The sequence below is a fragment of the Sprattus sprattus genome, assembly GCF_963457725.1.
Source record: "Sprattus sprattus genome assembly, chromosome: 16".
NCBI lineage: Eukaryota > Metazoa > Chordata > Actinopteri > Clupeiformes > Clupeidae > Sprattus > Sprattus sprattus.
Window position 1 is genome coordinate 24,370,898 of NC_137914.1, and position 17,144 is coordinate 24,388,041.

Sequence of the window (17,144 nt, forward strand, 5' to 3'; positions counted from 1 at the left end):
GGGACGTTTTTAAAGGATGTCCTGGGGACGTATGCTGAGAGACCAAATAAGATCGTTCCCTAATAGTCCGTTTTAAGGCTCATGCGAACGTCACGCAGAGGACCTGCAGGATAAGGTAACATGGACGTTTTTGAAGGACGTCCTGGGGCTGGTGCTGAGAGACCAAATTATAATGTTCCCTAAAAGTCCGATTTAAGACTCATGCGAACGTCACAGAAGGACCAAACGTAGACTTGCTACGAACGTCAAAAACGTTCTGGTAACGTCCTCTAGCGAACGTTGTGCCGGGGACCAATTGGGGACGATTGGGGACCTTGCGAATGTCCTGTTAACGTCCTGGGGACGTTCCCTGTTTGCAGGGTTATGCAGTGTTGTGCACGTTCACACCTCTCATGAACTAGTTCAAAGTTCAGTTCATACAAGTAAATATGAATCGTTCACGTTCATAGTTCACCATTTGAATACTGAACTCGTTCATTGTTCAGTTCAGTTCATTTTTTTTTTTAAATAATTGCTAATTTTCCAGGAGGACATAGTTTGCACAGAAAGGTATGATTTTTACTGTCTGAAACTTAGAGATACACAGATACACAGCCCTGTTGTACCATTTATAATGAATTATACAGGGAACTAACGGTAAGAATGCAACCTCTTAAGCAATGATATGCGACTGGCTTAATCTAAGATATGCAAGAGCATGTACAAGAGCATGTAAAACCGCTCAATAGTTAGTAAAGGTAAACCCTGTAACATGTAATTTGTACATTAGCAGTTTTTGCTAAGCGAGTTCATGCTAAGCCAGTTCACGAACACTACCATCATGATGGATTAATTAAGTGACAGTGCTCGTAACAATGAGCAAGCTAAACTATAACAAACACATAATGACAAGGTAGGCTACAAAGTCAAACTTACATATAGGCTACATGGACGCACACAACTTCAACAAAGTGCAACGTTCAATTATGTGAAAATATTCCCGAAGTTAACTGCCACTCCATCTAAATAAGCCGTGAAGAGTAATCAAAACACTATCACATGACCAACGCAATTACCAAATATGGTCATTTACCGAATCATGCTCTGTCTTGGCAATAATTACTATGTAAGGGATAACGGCCGACGAGCTGTGCAGTTCTACGAAGTTAATGGACGCTGCGGGGCAAACAACACCACGACGCGGAGCGGAACTGATAGAAAATCGATAACAACAACAATCGCCGCCATTTTCTTTATTTTTTGTAACCTACAATAAATAAAGCAGGCTTCCAGTCAATGGAAAAATGGCTTCTCCCCACCGGCGATTGTTGTTGTTTACGATTTTCTATCAGTTCTCACCACACAACGACGTCTCATCTTTGCTCCTTGAATGTCGATATGTAATGGTATGGAGTTATTGAAACTTACTACGTGTAAAAAAGACTAGAAATTGAATGTTCATTTTTCATTGAATGTTTACATAAAGTTGCACTGGGTGCCTTTAACAAGTTTAATGTTTGCTCTGTTTGAAGCTAAGCATTAGCAAATATTTGCAAACATTAGCCATCAACAAGATTAACCAGCAAACTGAAATGGTATCAATCGTCATTCAATCGTCTGTGCTGAATTAAAAAAAAGTAGATTTTACTCCAAAATCGTAAATCAATCCGTGTCAATCCACAAATAGATGCAGGGATGTTCACAAATGGTGAGTGGTTTGAAAATTAACATTTGTTAGTCACCCTACACTGGTCGCTTTCCATTGACAGCCTTGGTACATTTAAAAAGTGCTTAACTAACCTTTTTAATTATCATCTGTCGAATTAGTTTATTTGCTTGAGGCCGACTCTATAGTCATAGTTAGGGTATTTATTTTTGTTATTTTTTTCATTAATAATAATAATGATATGAATAATTATAATACTTATAATTCCTAATATTGTTTCTTAGGGTAGTATTACTGCCTTTTTAAATGTTTATTTTTATTTATCTGTTTTCTAATGTATGTTAGCTCTGGACAAAAGTGACTGCTAAATACTATAACCATAACCATAGGTTAGACCTCAGCCAGGCAAGTTCATGGCCTTTGATGCCTACATCAGGGTTTGTATGGTTCTGAAAAACCTTATAATTGAATATTATCATTATTATAATTTTTTTATACCGCTCCTCATAATGTTCCAAAAACATTTGTATTTGAATGGGCCACCCCAGCATTCGGAGGTGTGATATTTCTTTATATTGACCGCTGCAAATACATGACTGCTGCCATTGGCAAAGGTTTTTATTAAGCTTCTGTGATGGGGGCTTACGGAAACCTGTGTTTTCAACAATTGACCTATCGCTAAGCCCCGCCCCCCATTGTTACTGTTGCTAACTCGGACACATTATCAGAGCTGACTAGAGTTTACAATGGCAGATATCAGTGTCAAAACTATATCCCAAGAGGCTCTAGACAACTTTTGGAGACAAAAGGACCTGATTTCGTCTAGAAGCCTTCAAAAGGGACTTAATTATGCAATGGAGGGATATGTATACAATTTAAAACTCGATATGGTGGATAACAAGCTTAAATTTGAGGCGAGAATTTACAGAGCTCAATGCAAGGGGGAGAAGCCTCAACTCACGGTCAGCGCGATTGCAGATAAATACATCCAATACCAGCATTGTTCATGCACCGCATGGGAAAGATACAATGAATTCACATTCAGTTAATTTAACTCATCTGGAAGGCACCAAGAGCTGAGACCTACGTTTATTAACTAGCATTAACCTGCCCCTGACAGGACAGTGTCCTAACCATATGGTCCTAACTGTCTAGCTTGTTATTGTAACCTTGTTAATTACCGACATGCGTGTGTTTCGTTCACATTGTCATGTTAATCCATTATTAAACTTATGTATACTTGTGCATATTGTTTGTTTAATAGAATGGCCGATTTTTACCAAATAACCGACAAAGCTACGCTAGCGCAGCACGTGAATCGTTAACGTTAGCTAGTTTGAACCAGAGATAACTTGCCTAAGCCTAGCATAACATTAGTGGTGAAAGTAAGCAGGTACTGTGAATAATGAGTATGTCTTTTATCATGTAGGCTTAGTTGATTGCTTTAGCAAAGGAAAATTCCAACCTAACAAGATTATGGCAGAAAGCTAATGAACGTAGCGTTCACTGTGTGGTCTGCCACACAGCTTAATCCACCGGAGATATTTGGGCCGGTCTTGTTTTCGTTTAGGAAATGAGATACAATACACCCCATTGCCTATCCTCTCATGATACCTCGTATCAGTGTTGTATCTACCCCATGCACGTCGTTTGGCCATTTTTGTTGAACCTACATTACCACAAACCTCATAAAACAGCAGAAAAATCACGGTCTCTAATGCTATCTTATGGAGCTGTAAACTCACGATGTCCGAGTGCAGCTGTTACTAAAGCAGCTGTTACTAAACTGCCATTGGCCCGTCTGCGTTCGAAAGGCGGGGCTTAGCGATAGGTCAAATTGACCTGGCAAATCATTTCACCTAAATGTTCTGTAATTCAGTTAGCAGTCTGGGCATAGTGTTTTTTAATTGAACGCAGCCATTATTGGAACCATTGTGACCTCATAATGGCTTGCACATGTGCTGAACTGTCAACTCTCAATATTAAAAAATCTCCCTTTCTCTTTGGTCCATCTCAATATAACTGTATTACTGGGAGAAATGATTAGAGGCACCTTCCATATTCTACTTGTTTTTTCCCCCCACCTTTCTCTCCTCTATGACCCTCAGCACCCTAGCAACTACCATGTCTACCCTAGCAACACACTGGAAGCCAGCATAGCAGCCACTTACATTACCATAGCAACCACCATGACTACCCTGTCAACCACCTCGACTACCTTAGCAACATCTTTGCAACCAATACCATAATGACAACCTAGAAACCACCATGACTACCTGAGCAATGGCCTAGTAACAGGCATATAAATCAATTAAATGACCATAGCAACCACCATTAATCCAATCAATTACCATAGCAACCACCATGTCTCACCAAGCAAGAACCTAGCAAACCTTGTTTTTGGTTGGGAATTTCTCACAGTAGCCAATCCTCTCACTGTCACATGCAGCTTCTCATACCCAACAACCCAACCTTAACCACTATAAGAACTGCCCAACCATCGATCATGAGCAGCAGGATAAAACAACAAAGCGTCATGAACTTTCACGTCTTGTTGGTTGTGACATAAGATGAACCCTAAATATTGGATTGGCATGATACCAAAACCAACAACAATTCAGGGTATGTCAGTACAGTATATTACAAAGTTAAGACCATTACGGTCCGTGATCACTAGACAGTCCAGAAGGTATAACATTTTTTAAGGATAATTTCTTTGTTTATGCCCTGAGTATGTAGAGTCTTTAAAATCAAAATCCCCCAAAAAATGTTCCATGTAATAATCTGATAAGACTTCGCTGTCAATTGTCTTGTAATTATAAATATTTGTGCATGACTACCCACAGGTTGAGGTTATCAAGAAAGCATACCTGCAGGAAAGGGATTGTGAAGAAGGAGAGGTTTCACCACGAGAAGTTGGACACAATATATACATCCTAGCCTTGCAGGTACACCAGAGCCTCCATGGACCTCAATGTTTTACTCCAATCTGACTCAACTCAAACGTAACATTTGTTTTTTGTGTGTGTAACAGTTTCTGTGCACATTTGATGTCACACCACATTCCAAGTAACACTCACATATAAATGTGTAATGAAAGAATTGAGTAAGTGCAACTTTTCAAAATGCTTAGTGGAATATTTATGAATGTGTATTTGCTTTGTACATGTACATTTTGGGCTAGACCACATAATGTTGGATGGGCCCCAACCTCAATTGACAAGATAGTAAAGTAACCTCTAGCTCACATTTCTCAGTGATATACGAACATCAAGTCCCACTGCCCTGCTGATATTCAAATTTGCGTGCTGTTTTGTTTACTCATTTTTGCACAGTTTTGCAACAAACTAGTCAATATGTAGGCTATATTGATTTATCACACCTAACATTGCAAAAATGGATACCACCATTTGAGTTATGATGCTGATCCTGACCTTTCAAAACTCCTCTCCGGCAAAGAAGCCTTAACACTTACCTTATATATATATATATCAGAACAATTTTAAAATGCATTCTATGGCATCTTTCATTTAGTTGCCCCCCTTACATTTCCAAATGCTAATCCCAGGATGATGTCATTATCTTGTCAGTCTTGGTGCATTGTTATTAAACAATGTGGCTAGTAAATTAGAAATTTGGCTGCTAGAATAAATCCTTTCCGGACATCGGGCCGGCAAGAAAACCAAACCCTTGTGGAAACCCTGGTATGTATTTAAGGATTCTGAGGTTAGTTAAACAACAGTTTGCTTCGGTTGAACAATGTATTGCTTTCTGATTGGACAAGAGGCATCACAGGCGCTGGGACATCCCGACACAAACACATTCAGTCTACATTCCATGCACTTTACCCATTCAATTCTATGACATCCACATTCACTTTACCCATTCAATCCTATGACATCTACATTCACTTTACCCATTAAATCCTATGACATCCACGTTCACTTAAACCATTCAATCCTATGACATCCACATTCACTTTACCCATTCAATCCTATGACATCCACATTCACTTTACCCATTCAATCCTATGACATCCACAAATGCACTGCCACACAAGATGGTAAGTCCAAATCAGCAGAATTGATGTCAAGATGTGGGTCTTTCCATTCAATCCTATGACATCCACATTCACTTTACCCATTCAATCCTATGACATCCACATTCACTTTACCCATTCAATCTTATGACATCCACATTCCATTCTTTCTAAGATAGATCAGAATGTCAGGCAACAATTTTTTTTTAACATGACTAGACACCCAGAAAAGCTGATCAACTGTGCACTGTTAGCAAAAAGTCACATTTCACTGAGTGCTCTGTCCAGGGTTATGTACAAACTAATGTGTAAGTTACTTACAGTGAGTAACAGTATTCGTTGCTTGACAATACTTAAATCTGAATGCTCCGGTTGGAACTAGTTTTGGGTGGAGATTACACATTTAACGAAATCACAATATGTAAATCACAGAAATCACAATCTGCTGTGGTTACACTCTGTGGGGTTGGTAAAGGATATATCCCACGGCTGTGATTACCCACAGCCTCGGTCCTACAGATGAATCAAAGCTATGGGGATATCCTTTACCAACCCCACTCTCACTCGTGATGGTTTCTGCAATTTTTTTGGATCTACTGCCATATATGGGCCATTCTACCGAATTGGTGCAAAGTCAGGTCGGAAATATTTAGATTTTTTTTATGTTTTATTCCCAAAACTTTGTCCGTATGTATATTGTACCATATCTAAAGTACACTTATCTAGTAAAAGAACAGTCAATTTTTATATTGTATTTTCAGAATGTGTTGGAATGTTTTTCCTCTTCCAAAAATTGTCACTACCGAAACATCACATTTACTATAGTAAAAAAGTATTATTATTGACCTGTTCAGATTGTGTTTCCTTCCCTTCTCTGAAGAGTATTTTTACAAATATTTCTTGAAGGTTTTCACAATGAAATCCATAAAAATGAATTTTTTATCAAATTTTCAAGTTCAATTTATACAATTCATCAAAATCTAAGTGCAATATTTCTTTGTAAAATGCAAAATACTGATCATATTGATTCCAGAGTTGTTAATTGATGAAATTGAACATACATTAATCCAATCAGTATCATAACATTTTAGTTGATTACTCAATATACTTAATTTTTTACAAAACATCCTGTGTTTCGGTAGTGCTGCACTGTTTCGGTAGTGACATCCAGTGTTTCGGTAGTGACTGCACTGTTGGATGGATGTTCATTTCTCTCCCAAAATCTTCCAAAAGGTGCTCTGGGCTGCCCTTTAGTCCACACAACACATTTATTTAAAAATTATGGGATTGAACTACTTACCATTTCATTTTGTCACTACTGAAATCATCAGGTCACTACCATATGTTTCGGTAGTGACTGTTTCGGTAGTGACAATTCTAGCTAACTTTAAGCATAAATAAAGAATTCTAACAAGCACACGGCATGCAAACACATCTTTGAAGAGGTGAACACACATACAAACATAAGATTTTCCATGAAACCCCAAAAGGTTTACTTAATTGAAGAAAACATGCGTTTCGGTAGTGACAATTCTTAAGGTTACACGTCGATTTTCAGACTTTGGAACACATTTATATAAAAACTATGGGATTTAGCTACTTACCATTCAACCATGAGGGTCAGAGATGCAGTGTCACTGCATGGTCAAAAATGCAGAGTCGTGGCTAAAACACAGGCTCAGCCAATGGACTAAAACTCTTGTGTTTCGGTAGTGACATGAAAACTAGGGACATGATTTTTTGAGTATAGAAAATTGATTTAAAAATTAAACCCACAATAAATCTAAATATTCCAAGTTCTGTTTCAACCCAATCATAAAGATCTTTGAAATTAAATCATTGAAAAAAATCTTAAAAAATTGAAAAGTGTTATTTAAAGGCATTGAAATTTAGATGTCAGGGTTGGGGACAGCTACTTCCCAATAGAAAGTACCCTATAAATGATGATTTTGTATATATTTAGCTTATCACTATCTCATGTAATGCATTGGGTTTATATAGACCATAACATTTTCTAATTAAATATCTATGCCTAAATACCTAATTGTTTTGTAAATAGTTTTTATTGTTGAGGGACTGCATATTACACGAATTCGGTAGAATGGCCCATATAATTGTAACTGCAGAGGGTTTTACACATCAGCAGTTTGATGATTGATGTTTGATCTTTCTCTCTGGCAGTTGGCACGGCACAATAAAGTCTTGCAGGGTCTTCTGAAACCGCCAAAAAAAAACAAGGAAGATGGCGAGGAAGGCATCAGTTCCATGGTAGGATGTTACTTTAAAAACACTTTGTGAGTGTCTGTATTCATGTTAGGCTTTCACTTTAAAACACTGTGTGAGTGTCTGTATTCATGGTAGGGCTGTCACTTTAAAAACACTGTTTGTATTCATTACTGTTTGTATCTTCAGTAGTGTTCAAAACTGTAGTTCAAAAGTGTGGCTCAAAGTGAGGAAGTGAGGTCCCATTTTCTTAAATTAAAATAGAACTAAAATACCAGAAATATAATAAGAAATAGGCATGGTAAATGTGGTAGCACTTTACAGATCGGTAATAAGTGGCTTATATCATGGTAATGAGTGGGGCAAATCATGGAACAATCATGGCATGATGGCAATTGCTGTGGTCAGGGCTGTATTAAACACTGAAAAACATCTGAATTGGCTACAACTATAAGTGGGTAATATCATTGTAATAGCTGTGACTATAAGTGGGTAATATCATGGTAATGGCTGTGACTATAAGTGGGTAATAGCATGGTAATGGCTATGACTATAAGTGGTTAATATCATGGTAATGGCTGTGACTATAAGTGGGTAATATCATGGTAATGGTGTGACTATAAGTGGGTATTATCATGGCAATGGATATGACTAGCTTTTAACATTTATAGTGGTCAAAAAACTGATGCATTGCAAACGTTGAATCTTTGATTTAATTGTTTATTGTGATGAAAACAGGAGCATGCAAATGTTAACATCATCCATACAAGCCAAAGCTATACTCATAAAAGGAAATGGACACAAATAGACTAAAATATTCATAAAAACAGAGCACTTGTATATTTTGTGTATATTCTTTACCCTTTCAGTCACATTCTCGCCTGCTAGCCGTTTAATCCTTTAACCTTCAACTTCAGTTGGCCTATGCACTACTGCAACCCTTTTTTAATCTGTGTGCAATGGGGGAAATGGTGCGCACCAAAACGCTCTGTCAATGTTCACATTCAGATATCACTACATACAAAATGCAATGGACCAATCAACCAATATTCTTGCTAATTATGCATGAGGCATGAATTTTCTTATTCATTATGTGCACTAAGGGGGTTCAGGCTCTGGGCTCTGTAAACGCCTAGAGGCAATTGTATTGTTATGGCGCTATATAATTAAAATTGAATTTAATTGAATTATTATCATTTTAAGTTGTACTGCTAAATGTGAACATTGAGAGGACTTTTTTTTTGGCAAGCACATATTTCTTCTTGCACACATACAGTACATAACACACATTCGACTGTACGTTCACTGTCTGAAATGTTAGTGTCAGAGTTGAGCTGAAGTTTGTGTGAAGCATCAGTTTTTAGACCATTATTCAAGGTTAGTCATTTGGCACGTACAGATAAATTGAAAATAAGCAATTCAGAAGGCTTATTTTACAGCCCTGATACCATGCAATCACCATGCAAGTAAGGTATTTCTTTCTTGGCAATTGCTGTTTCTTCCCATTTCAATACTACATTTAAAACCTGACTATTTATTAAAAATAAATTTCATATGAACTTTAAAATACTGGTATTTTGTTACAGACGTGTTACCACAGTAAATGGTGGATAATTGTTAATAAACACCTTGGAAACTATTATTTTTTACAAATACATTTTTTACCAACTTACCTGGGATCTGTAAAGTGCTGCCATAATATTTTAATTAATTGTTACATTAATCAAATGTTTACATAATTATTATATTAAATACATTATTACGGAAAATTATGTATTTAAATGGAATATCTACAAAGGTGTACAAAGCTGTAGTCTCATTTACCATCACACCTGTATCAATGAAATTGTGTTGGCTAATCCTCAATGCTCATGTTTAAAAGGCTCATTGCCTGTTCCAAATGATCATGTTTAAAAGGCTAATTGCCTGTTCCAAATTACCATGTTTTAAAGGCTTATGGCCTGTTCCAAATTAATGTTCCTATTTCATTTGAGGGAAGAAACTGTGTACTCAAAGTGTTGAGTTTGGATGGAGTGTGATAATATTTCAACAGAAGTTCAGAAATTGTATATTCTATTTTGGTATTAGTTGTAGAAGGATTACTCAAGTCATTGCACACTGAGGTCCACTCTTCGTTACTGAACATAAGACCTCTGTCCTGTTCTCAGTTAGCTTTGAAAGGGAGGAAAGCATTTGTGGATTTTAATGTTGCTTGACACCCAGAGAAGCTGATCAACTGAACACTCTTATCAGCAGTCACACTTCACTGAGTGCACCATTTGTTTGTTGTTATATCAGAATCAGAATCAGATTTTATTCGCCAAGTAAGTTAGAACGAACAAGGAATTTGACCTGGTGAACTGACTCTCAATGTGCTTACACATATATTACACAAAAAAATACATTACAACACAATACAAAAACAAACACAATATATTACACAAAATATACATTACAACACAATACAAAAACAAGCACAATACAATACAAAAACAAACAGTACAATGGTCCATGAAAGTTTGACAAAGTATGTACAGGAGCTGTGAATTTTTACAATAGTGCAAAGAAGAAAGTGGAGAGTGCAAGAAGTGCAGGGATAAATATATATGCTACATGGATAAATATGTATGTTACTTTGAGTTGTTCAATAGTGAGACGGCTAGGGGGAAGAAACAGTTTTTGTGTCTGGATGTTTTTGTGAACAGAGATCTGTAACACCTACCAGAGGGGAGGCGTTTGAAAAGTTTGTTTCCGGGGTGTGAGGGGTCTGCAGTGATTTTTCCTGCCCGTTTCCTGACTCAGCAGACCTGACTGTCCGTTGGAGTCTGTTCTTGTCCAGTTTGGTGGCTGAGCCAAACCAGACAGTTACTGAAGTGCACAGAACAGACTCTATGACTGCAGTGTAGAACTGGATCAGCAGCTCCTGAGGCAGGTTGTAAGCTGGCGCAGGAAGTACATCCTCTGCTGGGCCTTTTTGATGATGGTGTTGATGTTGGGTTCCCACTTCAGGTTCCTGGAGATAGTGGATCCCAGAAACTTGAAGGATTCAACAGCCAACACAGTACTGTTGAATATGGTGAGGGGGGGGGGGGGGGCAGTGCTGGGGGGCTCCTCCTGAAGTCCACTGTCATCTCCACGGTTTTAAGCGTGTTTAGCTCTAGGTTGTTGCGACCGCACCACAGGGCCAGCTGTTCAACCTCCCGCCTGTATGCAGACTCATCATCATCACGGATGAGGCCGATGACTGATGTGTCGTCTGCAAATTTTAGGAGTATAACAGATGGGCCACCTGAGGTGCAGTCGTTGGTGTAGAGTGAGAAGAGCAGTGGGGAGAGCACGCATCCCTGAGGTGCACCAGTGCTGACTGACCGGGTGCTGGATGTTGTTTCACCCAGCTTCACCTGCTGCTTCCTGTCTATCAGGAAGTTTGTGATCCACTGACAGGTGGAGGCAGGCACAGTGAGCTGGGTGAGTTTGGTGAGGACGCCGGACTGAAGTCGACAAACAGCATCCTTGCATAGGTCCCTGGGGAGTCGAGGTGTTGTAGGATGTGATGCAGCCCCATGTTGACTGCATCATCCACTGATCTGTTTGCCCGGTAGGCAAACTGCAGAGGGTCCAGCAGGGGGCCTGTGATGGCCTTCAGGTGGGTCAACACCAGTCTTTCAAAGGACTTCATGACCACAGATGTCAGGGTGACGGGTCTATAGTCATTCAGTCCAGTGATGGAGGGTTTCTTTGGGACTGGGATGATGGTGTAGCGTTTGAAGCAGGAGGGGACTTCACACAGCTCCAGAGATCTGTTGAAGATCCGTGTGAAAATGGGGGCCAGCTGATCAGCACAGACTTTCAGACAGGAGGGTGTCACACCGTCTGGGCCTGCGGCCTTCCTTGTCTTCTGTCTTTGAAATAGCTGGCACACATCCTCTTCACAGACCGTCAGTGCAGGGGGGGAGTCAGGGGGGAGGGGGGAGGTGATAACAGGGGGTGCCGATGATTGTGTAGAGTCTGGGTTGGAGTGGGTGAGGGGTGTGAATGTGGGGTGATCAAACCTGCAGTAAAACACATTCAGATCGTCAGCCAGTTGAGGATTCTCCATGGAGCGGGGGGAGGTTTTTCTATAGTTGGTGATGTCCTGCAGGCCTCTCCACACTGACGCAGGGTCGTTAGCTGAAAACCTGTTTTTCAGCTTTTCAGAGTAGCTTCTCTTTGCTCTGATCTCCTTAAGGCATTTTTATACTTCTACGATTCTCTCCGATTTGGTCGTAGAGGGACACTTTGGCACGCCTTGGCACGCCTTGGTAACACCTTCACCCAGGTGTTGCCGCCCATCCGACCCGTCGGAGAGCCGTCGGAGAGCTGGTCGGAGACAAACGCTTTTTTCTAACTTTTCTTAAAGAGACGGAGAGAGTCGGAGACCCCCTTGGCTGTGATTGGCCAGTTTACGACATCATTTCCGGAATCACACATGTCAGGACCTCACATTTCCTGTTTTCTGTCAAAATGTTTTAGTACGACTTTGGTAAACTACAAAGCTGCACAGCATGCAGCATTAGGCTACCGTATCTTATATAAACCCTCGAAAAGTACATTTCTCCCGACCACTGTTGGTCTCTTGGCTGGTGGCTCGGTGTTGAAAGTGCCTTCTCCAACCAGCTTCAACTGACATCTAACGTAATTTGCTACGGAGTAATGCTGGCAGCATAATTACTTTGCATCTATTAAATAGGAAATGTATTTCATGTATGTGTAGAACCTATTTAGAATGACTGACTTTACATAAAACGGCAGTGAAAGACATTTGAGTCAAACATTACTTTTGCCTCAATGAGGGTGGCGTGTGAGAGCATAATCGGCACGACAACGTTGTACTTATTAGCAGCACACTTTTGAGAGTTATTGTGAATACGCTAACGCTTGATTTAGCGGAAAATCTAGTAAACGTACGTACCACCTGTCTCCTGTTCTGTTGTTGTTGTAGTTGTCGCTCAAATCGCTACAAGCACGTCCTCTGCTTATAACTCAAACTAGTCCAGCAGCTCCACCATCAACCATTGTCTGTTAGTTGTTAGTTCTCTTGTTGTGTTTCTGATATAACTATAACACTGCATGTGGATTTGTATGAAGACTGCAGTGGGTTTAATTTTCTGCCCCTTACTTCATAGTTCTACGGGTATTTCTGTTCGAAGTGTGCATGCTTTGTTTTATAGTGACGTTTCACGCTAACACTTTTGACAAGGGCAACCGTCTCGTTGCAGATTAAACACATCGGTTTTGTCCTGCCCACAAGCAGCACAAATGCATAGCCTACTTGTCAGTCCACTCTGTCTTAAATTCGAGAGTTTTGGAATCAACTTTTCGTGTGTGAGAGCCTGGCAGATGATCATTAGTAAGTGTGCTAATGTATGTGTTTTTCCAATATATTCATGGTTGAAATCGCAGTCCCACAACTGTATGTTGAGGTATGCATGTTCTTGCTGTGTGTCTGATATAACTATAACACTGCATGATGTATGATGAATACCGTGGGTTTATTTTTCTGGCCCTGTCCTCAGAGTTTGGGGGGTAATTTTGTTCGAAGTGTGCATGCTTTGTTTCATAGTGACACATTCACGTTACCACTTTTTGACAAGGGCAACCGTCTCGTGGCCAATGAGTGCATTGTCATAGCGTTGTAGTTATTCAAAGGTTACCCAGCGATCATTGCAGTATGAATGTGACAAAAATACCAAAGAAAATAAGAATGTATTCATTTTATTGGATCGTTTTATAATAGTTTCTGTATTGTATGTAAGATAAGCATATCGTTTTGTTATAAATCGCAATGTTTTTCACAAAAAAATGACCACCACGATGGAGATACATTTGCCTACTCAAGTGAATATATAGCATTAGACATGTTAGTATCTGTGCTACATGTCTCCAAGGCCCATGTGACTGCACCTGCCCGACAGGTCTTGAAGCAGCATCCGTGTCATGTCAGTGACAGTTGGGAGGAAAAACAATCAATGACTTCCAATAAAGAGGTTATGTGGTAGCTACGGGCTCGACAAACAGTAGTTACCCCACCCAGCGGTCTGGCGTTGAATAGGTTGAATAGGCTTTAGGACGCATAGCCGTCGGAGTAGTATGCAAGCCCGACCAGTACGTTCAATTTTTTCTGAATCAACAGCCTGCCCCCGCCCGCCCATTTTTTTTTCGAGGACGGAGAGGGATGCAGAAGTATAAATTAGGCTTTAGTCAGTGTGTTTCTGGCCTGGTTGTATAGGATCCTGTCCCCACTCTTGAAGGCCTCCTCTTTGGCTTGACGAAGCTGCTTGAGCTTTGCTGTGAACCATGGTTTAGTGTTATTAAAGATGCGGTACGTTTTGGTGGGTACACACATGCCTTCGCAAAAACTGATATATGACGTCACAGTGTCTGTGAGTTCGTCCAGAGATGTGGATGCAGCCTCAAAAACACCCCAGTCAGTGCAGTCAAAGCAGGCCTGTAGTTCCAGCTTTGACTCGTTGGTCCATTTCTTCACAGTTTTAACCACAGGCTTTGCAGATTTCAGGTTCTGCCTGTAGTTGGGTAGGAGATGAACCAGGCAGTGATCGGAAAGTCCCAAGGCTGCACGTGAAACAGAGCAGTATGCATTAGCAATGGTCCAGTGTGTTTTTGTCTCTGGTGGGACACTTAATGTGACAAAAACATAAAAAGCACGAGAGAGCGCAACACCGTGGCAGCCATCCACGGCGCCATCTTGATCATCTGATCATCATGATATATGGCAGTGGTAATAGCTGATCTGGTCTAGAGTTTTAAATGTCTGCATGGAGAGGGTCTCTATTGATTTCAGAGTTGTTGTGTTTGCTTGAGACCAGCTTGTGTAACAGTTTGAGATGTGAAAAAAGATGAATGCATGCATATAAAGTTTGGCTGCCTCTTTAGTTAAGTTCGGCCATACATGTCTAAAATTAGCCAAGTTAAATCGAACACAAGGCAATAATCAGAGTCCAAAAACAGACATGGGTCGAGAATAGGCTTGGTTGAAGACAGAATCGATAGGTTTTTAACCAGGATCAGGAAAACGACACGATAATCTGGCACTGAATGTCAGTCCTGTTGTGCTTTTAAAGCCGTGGCAAATGAGAGTGAAGTCAGGTGTGGTGGAGCAGGCACCAGTGATTGGGTGCCTGGCTTGTCAGTCAGGAGACAGGGTAGAGGAAAAACCTGGCACGGAGCACATGGAACAGCACTGATACTCCAGATCACAGACTACAGAGGGCGTGAACCAGGCCGGGTTGTGACAGGAGCAGATGAAGGTGCTTCAGTGATTGTGATATACTTAAACACTTCTTGGCACCAGCACTTAAATACTTAAAATACTTCTTGGCACCAGCCGTTTATTAAAACCTTTTGATTTGTCGCAAACCCAAACCATAAAAGTATGAATTGAAAGTGCAGTGTTGGATATATGTTACGACAAGAATGCATGAAGATGAATGGCAACAACAAACATATAGGTTTTCTCTTGCCAAACACTACTTGACATCAGAATAAGGAACAAAATCATTACATGTAAAACAGGTTCTTATTCTATTATTTCCATAATAAGGATATTATGATGGTACAGTGTGTGTGTGTTTTTGTCTGTGTCCCTCAGTTGAACCTGAACAACAGGCAGCTCTCCCAGATGCTGAAGTCCAGTGGCCCAGTGGAGAAGCCAGAGGAGGAACCGCTGGAGCATTATGACATGCACACTTCACAAATTGAGGTAGACTGCGAACACTGGAGAAATCTCATTCATACCTTTTCAAATTCTTTCCCATGTATCATACACCTGTAGGTGTAATTGGTACCAGCGTCACATGGGATTACCAGAATATGTAGGTACCTTACCTTGTGAGTAGGGGCCGGGTCAACTTGGGTGCAATTGTGTGTAAATTGTGAAACCGTCTTCAAAAGGGCCACCAAGACACGTTGGTACTATCCTGACAACAGCACCAATATGTTGGTAATCTCATACGATTGGATAGGCATCAACCATTCAACACAAAGGCAGATAAATTAAGTTGAAAACCTAGGGGGCGCCACACAAAGGGTAGTGTCCTCCACTGTGGTCAAAATAAAGATAATCCACAAATCAGTCTTAAATATATCAGTCTCTTTAAATATATTCAACTCAATGTATTAAAATCAATTTGGAACTCTGGTTAATAATTCAATTAAGTACTACAAACCAAGTTACTTTATATATATAATAATAATTGTAATAATAATATTTTTTTAGACTTTATTCGCACAAGCGTCACACGTGGATAGTGGTAAGTTTAGCTGACCGTTGACTCAGTCACAGACGTAGTAAAGTAAAGGAGATAATGAATTATATAGAATTGAAAACATACTGGGGAAATGGGGCATCTTTTTTTTATTCAACTTCTTTTGATTTGAGCATATTGCAGCCATATGAAAATTCCCAGCCAGTTGATTTTAAATTGCAGATATCATTCTCTGTCTGCGGAGGAACAATGAGGATCAATGTGTTTATGTGTGTCTGGGCTCAGATTGTGCGTGAGGATCACAGCATGGAGCAGATTGTTTTCCCAATTCATCCCATCTGCGAGTACCTAACAGAGGAGTCGAAGGTCCGTGTGTTCAACAGCACAGAGCAGGATGAACAGGGCAGTAAAGTGACACAGTTCTTTGAGCAGACATCCTTCCTGCACAATGAGATGGAGTGGCAGAAAAAGCTACGCAGTAAGAAATCCTTTTTATAGGCATGTGTCTGAATATTGTTCAAAAAGATCCATTACTCATACTGAAAGCTTTTTTTAAAGTTGTATATAATGGCATTGTGCAGCATATATGTTTGGATTTAATTTACATCTTCTCCTTAAGTCACAAAGTGAGTGACTGTTCATAGACTTATGGTGTCAGACACAAATTATGTTATTAACAGATATATGAACAAAGATATGATCCTATTCCTGAAGCTTGAGTGAACTAATCTCTGTGCGTGTGTGCAGGTATGCCAGTGTTGTTCTGGTTCTCTGGTCGTATGACGCTGTGGGGCAGCATCTCCTTCAATCTGGCTGTCTTTATAAACCTCATTATTGCCTTCTTCTACCCATACAACTCTGGTGAGAAAGAAAGAACCCACCCAAAGTGGATCTGGATTAAGATTAATCTAATTTCCACATATTAAATGTATTTCTGTCATAACATGTTGGTATTTCTGAACTGGAAATAATT

General features: G+C 39.9%; 1 protein-coding gene across 1 annotated transcript in view; it reads left to right on the forward strand.

Annotated features, from left to right (window-relative positions):
* The window catches only part of itpr3 (inositol 1,4,5-trisphosphate receptor, type 3), a gene marked incomplete at both ends in the record, with an annotated part of 155,198 nt that overhangs the window by 122,851 nt on the left and 15,203 nt on the right, over positions 1-17,144 (forward strand). The window contains 5 exons of the mRNA XM_080853365.1: positions 4,492-4,593; positions 7,866-7,952; positions 15,556-15,666; positions 16,457-16,649; positions 16,919-17,032. Of these exons, the coding sequence (XP_080709491.1) occupies positions 4,492-4,593; positions 7,866-7,952; positions 15,556-15,666; positions 16,457-16,649; positions 16,919-17,032 (607 nt within the window). The remainder of the gene's footprint in view (positions 1-4,491; positions 4,594-7,865; positions 7,953-15,555; positions 15,667-16,456; positions 16,650-16,918; positions 17,033-17,144) is intronic.